Below are 5,712 nucleotides of genomic sequence, written 5' to 3' on the forward strand. Positions count from 1 at the left end.
TGTGCAATTGTTTGACCTGAAAGAGAGAAGAAATAATTAAATATGTGCCTGGATACGGAAAGAAATTTAAGTTGAACCTCAGCTAGAGTGTAAACCAACAGAAATCAAATGTAGGGTTTGTCCTGTCCCAGCCACATCATCCACTGTCCCATCACTTTCAAAGTGTGGCCCCTGGCATTCCATCCACAAGCCAGGTGCCCTTGTACTCCAGAGAAAATGGGGCACCCCCATTCTAGAGGCAGGGAGGGCCGTTGTGCTCAGCGTCACAATCACCTTGTGTCGAAGGTGACCTTTGAAGATCTGTCTAATCGAAAGAGAGTTTCGTTTTGTTGTCTTTCTTTTGTTTTGTTTCAGCCTCTCTCTCTCCTTTGCATGGAACCAAAGAAATGCTGCTGATATCAGTTTGCAAAATGCATTGGAAGGATCTGATCCTGCTCATGTTGCTGGCTGCTCTGGTCACATGGAGACCAGTTATCTTTAGCAGGACGTATTTATATATAGAGAGCGTGCAAGCATACCTTAGCCGCTCAAGCCAGCACAGGAGGTTAGAAGTTAACAGGGACCGCTGCTATATCCCCGGCAAGACGCTGGTGGATGGGCTAGGGAGGAAACAATCCTGGCAAAGAAAACGGAGCCATGCAGTCACAACTGGTGGATCGTGTCCGGATCCAGGTGGAAGACACTTTTTTCTCAGTGGACAAGGATCTTCTGGTGGAAAACAGTGAATATTTCCGTGCTCTCTTCCAGTCCGGCATGAAGGAGAGCACTCAAAAGGAGATCCAGATCAGGAATCTGAGTTCCGCTGGATTTTGCATCCTGTTAAAAGTTCTGGAAGGGGAATGTCCACTGCTGAGCTGTGAGGAGAACCTCAAAGCGGTAGAATGTGCCTCCTTCTTGCAGGTAAAAGCCCTGGCCAAGTACTTGATTGTGTCCATCAATTCTGACAACTGCATCATCCTGTACCAAGCTGCTGCAATGTTTGGCCTTCTGGACCTTTTCCATAAAGCTGCCCTCTACATAAGAGATAGTTATTCCGATCTGGAGGAATATCTGGACTGCCTTTCTCCGGATCTGTTGGATTATGTCGAGTCTCTTCTCCCCAGTAGCTTTGTGGCTGTGGGAGCTCACACACCCACCTTCGAGTTCCTGGAGGACGTCTCGCGATCCATTTGCTACCTGGAGGAGGAAACCAACACCTGGAGGACTCTTTCTTATTTGCCACTCACTGCCAGCACCTTTCTAGCTGGCATGACGACCCTAGATAACAAAATTTACATTGTGGGTGGGGTCTACGGGTATAACAAGCAGGTGGTGGACCAAAGCTTTTGCTATGATCCAGTAACCAACCTCTGGAGTCAATTTTCTAGCCCTCAGCAACTTCGGTACGATATCACTTTGACAGCCCTGGAAGATACTCTTTATGCTATTGGTGGTGAATTTGAGAAGACACCTCTGAAATCAGTAGAAAAATTCAATCTATCCACCAACAAGTGGGACTTCCTGTCGGATTTGCCCCAAGCGGCAGCGGCTGTACCCTGTGCCCAAGCCATGGGACGGATCTTTGTTTGTTTATGGAAACCTCTTGACACCACAATCATCTACGAGTATCTGCCCCAGAAGGATGAATGGCTTCCCATATCGACCCTGACTCGGCCTCAGAGTTACGGCCACTGTATGGTGTCTCATAGGGACAATCTCTACATCATGCGCAATGGGCCTTTCGATGACTTCCTGCGATGTATGATAGACCGTTTCAATCTCACTACGATGCAATGGACATCTTTACCTGGCCAGTACATGAACAGCAAAGGAGCACTCTTCACTGCCATCATCAAGGGGGACACGGTTTATACGGTCAACAAGATGTTGACTTTGCTGTACACCATAGAGGACAGCACGTGGAAGTTCAAAAAGGAGAAGGCTGGTTTCCCAAGAAGTGGATCGCTGCAAACCTTCCTTCTCAGGTTTCCGAGAACAGATCACAGTATTGCAACATAAAACGTTGGCAACTCCGTGGATTATGGAGCGGTGGCCATCTGGCATCACATCTGGACTTTTCTGGATAGTCTGCTTTTTAATTTTTCCAGACTTCCTGTGATACAGCCAGATCTAACCATTATAGGATCATGATGGTTCATGCAAAGGGAAGAAAGTCCCAAGAAGATACTTAGGGCAAACTTCAGCAATTGCACCAGAAACCATGGTCTTGTCTTCTTGGTACTTAGCTGGGCTTGAGGCTGTATGAATGGTGAGCAATGAAGGTTTCATCTACCCCTTAGTGGCAATAAGATTATTCTGACAGGCCAGGCCTTGGTAGAGGTAGTAGATGGGACAGACCTATAAGCAGAAAAAGCCTTTAATCCAGTGATGGCATACCTTTTAGAGACCGAGTGCCCAAACCGCAACCCAAAACCCACTTATGTGTCATCGGGTGCCGGGTGGGCGTGGCCCATTGGGTGGGCATGGCTGCGGTGGTAACGGCAGACTGGGTGGGACTAAAAAGTTCAATCAATCAGTTCCAACTTTGCGAGATTTTTTTTCCCCGCATGAAGTTGAAATTGAATCGATTGAACGTTGTTGGTTTTTTTTGCACCCAGCAGTGGAGGCCTAAAGCGAAAAAGTTTTATAAAACCCAGTTGAAGGCCTAGGACTGGGGCAACGGTGCGCATGCCCACAGAGAGGGCTCTGTATGCCAACTGTGGCACACGTGCCATAGGTTTGCCACCACTGCTCTAATCCATCAGAAGGCTAGGGATGCCCGGAGGGGAAATATGGAAAAAAGAGAAATGGGGATCTAGTACATTTAGGATATGGTCTCCTGAAATTTTGGCCATGTTGGTTTAGCCCAGGGGTAGGCAACCTCGGCTATGCTGACTCAGGAATTCTGGGAGTTGAAGTCCATGAGTCATAAAAGAGCCGAGGTTGCCTACCCCTGGTTTAGCCCCATCACCTGGCAAACAGAAGCTGGCTAACACTGACTGGGCTCAGGCAATACATTTAATTTGCTTGTTGATTTAATCCATTTTCTAGACAAGCATAATCACGAGAGAAATCAAACAAATAGGCTGGATTTGTACAACTCATCGAGTCATTAAAAAAAAGAAGAAGCTAAAATTAACCCCGGTTAACACAGGTAGAGATGCAGTTCTCTTTCCTTAGCCTGTGTCCTATCTGAATTTTAAGCTTTTTTTTTTTGGCTTAAGGCAACAGCCAGGTTCATTCTGCACTATGGTGGGTACCCAGGACACTGAACCAAAACTACTGATCTCCATTTAGCATGTAGTGCAAAACCCAGTGGAGATGTTGCATAGGAAATGCCCTAGGTCTGGATAAATCGCATTCTCAGTGCAGCTCCCTCTATGTCACCCCCTGAATGTCTCGGAGGCTTCAAGAAGGAACATTTCCAGATGCTGCCAATGATGCTGGGAGTTGATCCTGAGACTTTTGCCTGCCCGAAATATCTTCTACCCCTGAAGGATACCGAGGATGAGGCCTCCTCCACAGCGCTAAATAAGTTTTGCAGAGAAGAGACCATTCTTCCTGGACAGGTTAAATCTCTCTTGGTGTGTTCTCCGAACGGAAGGATGAAATAGCTTCATCCTATTTCATCCTAAATCGGGGAGAAAAGTGCCTTTTGCAGCTCACGGATCTGTTTGTCTCAGCAGAAGAAACAGCTGTTTCCAGTCACAGGCAGGAAACTTTCCCGACTCTTACCTGTAGGCTTGAACCTGGGACCTTCTCTATGTCTTTTGCATCTGCTGAAAAATGAGACGGATTAACCGCCCTGGGTTCTCACCAACTGAATCGCACCAACATTAAGCACCCTGCTTTTAGAGCAGGGCGTGTTTCGAGCATTTCAACCAGAGCACAGGAAATGTAAAATACTATTTTTTTAAATAATAATAATAATAATAATAAAAAGTGTACCAGGAAGAAACCTGCTAAACGTTAGGGAAAGTTGAACCTGGTTTTATTCCTTTTGAATGCAGTGTGTTGGACTTCAGTTCAATGTGAAGTATTTTAAGTCTCGGGCCTTCGGAGGAAAACACTTGCCCTTGCATGGAGCTGGGGAACGCTTGCCAAGATTGTTCCTTCAGCTAGCAACCCCTGTTTCCTGTGGTGATATAAACAAGATCTGTGTATGTGTTTATAGGATTGATATTCTCAGCAATTAAAGCTGAGGCAGGCTATAAATAGGCCCTGGGTAGGGGACTAATGATTTCAAAATAAGTACAGATTGAGCCAATTTGGAGAGGAATTTTGAGCAGGGTTTATTCTTTTGCACTAAATGATTTTTTTGTTCAATCCAGACGGTCTTGTTAAAAGGACACAGTTGATTCTGCCAGCTTCTGATGCAAGAGTAAAACTGGAGTCGTAGGCTGTAGGTGAGAGGGATCTAATCACAGCGTGAAACACTTCCGTGGGACTTGCAACAGAAATATGTATGTCTTAGCCTATTAAAGAGAAGGATCGGGGGCGGGGCGGGGGGGAGACGAGAGCTGTCTTCCAGTACTTGAGCAGCTGTCACAAAGAAGAGGGGACTGAGTTTATTTATTTATTTTATTTATTTTATTTTTATTTTATTGGATTTATATACCGCCCTTTCCCGAAGGACTCGGGGCGGTTTACAGGGTATTTAAAGTTTATTTATTTAAAGGTTATCCTCCAAAACGCCAGAGAGCAGGGCAAGAAGTAATGGGTGGAAGCTTGTTAAAGAGAGATCCAATCTAGAAGTAAGGAGAGTGGAACCGCTTGCTTTCCAGAGCTGTGTGTGCTCCATCACTGGAGGTGTTCAAGAATAGACTGGACAACCATTTGACCAGGATGGTATAAGGCAGGGGTCTTCAAACTTGGCCCTTTTATGACTTGTGGACTTCAACTCCCAGAATTCCTCAGCCAGGCTGAGGAATTCTGGGAGTTGAAGTCCACAAGTCATAAAAGGGCCAAGTTTGAAGACCCCTGGTATAAGGTCTCTTGCCTTGAGCAGGGGGTTGGACTAGAAGACCCTTCTAGCCCAATGATTCTAAATAGCAGAATTAAGTGCCCAGTGTGAGCACTGCCCAAGAAACCGGAAAATATTGCAACGTTGTGAAATGATCCAAGATCCACAGTCTCCTTTCTCGGCGAGACAGGTGGCCTGCAAATTTAATAAGTAAACAAAACAAATCAAAGCATCTCATTTCGTCTACATTAGCGGAAAACTTAATATCACAGGGAGAAGGTTGCGCTTGTAAGAAACCACCTCTGGTGCTTCATCCCTGGAGTTTTTGAAGGACACTGCACAGCCACTTGTCTAAAATTGCGCAGAGGCACTTGCTCGAGCAGGGGGTTGGACTAGAGGACCTCCAAGCCCCTCTCCAGCTCTATTCTGATTGGTCCTGCTGGGACAGATTACAACTCACCTGGTTTTGTTCCTTACTTTGTTGTTGTGGTTATTGTTGTTTTAAAAATGTCAAAAGTGTCAGCTTAAAATGTTTGATAATAGTAATGATGATGATGATGATAACAACAACAACAACAATAATAATAATAAACAAACAAAGCCTTTCAGGCACTATATGAACGAACTAGAATTAAGTCATCCAGGCTGGCTTGTACATCCCCATGTGTATCCAGGGTTGGCTCAATCACAAGGAGCTTTTTCTAAAAGAAGATTAGCTCAAATCACAAAGGCTTTCCAAATGGTGATTAAAGAGAATCTTAAGATAAAGG

General features: G+C 45.3%; 1 protein-coding gene across 1 annotated transcript; it reads left to right on the plus strand.

Annotated features, from left to right (window-relative positions):
- Positions 1-636: 636 nt before the first annotated feature.
- KBTBD13 (kelch repeat and BTB domain containing 13) lies at positions 637-2,348 on the plus strand (the record flags this gene model as incomplete). Its single annotated transcript, XM_081337718.1, has 1 exon — positions 637-2,348. One exon carries the CDS (start codon positions 637-639, stop codon positions 1,996-1,998), a length of 1,362 nt encoding a protein of 453 aa, XP_081193844.1. The 3' UTR covers positions 1,999-2,348.
- Between the last annotated feature and the right edge of the window lie 3,364 nt (positions 2,349-5,712).

Source organism: Vipera berus (genome assembly GCF_964194415.1).
Source record: "Vipera berus genome assembly, chromosome: 12".
Classification (NCBI taxonomy): Eukaryota; Metazoa; Chordata; class Lepidosauria; order Squamata; family Viperidae; genus Vipera; species Vipera berus.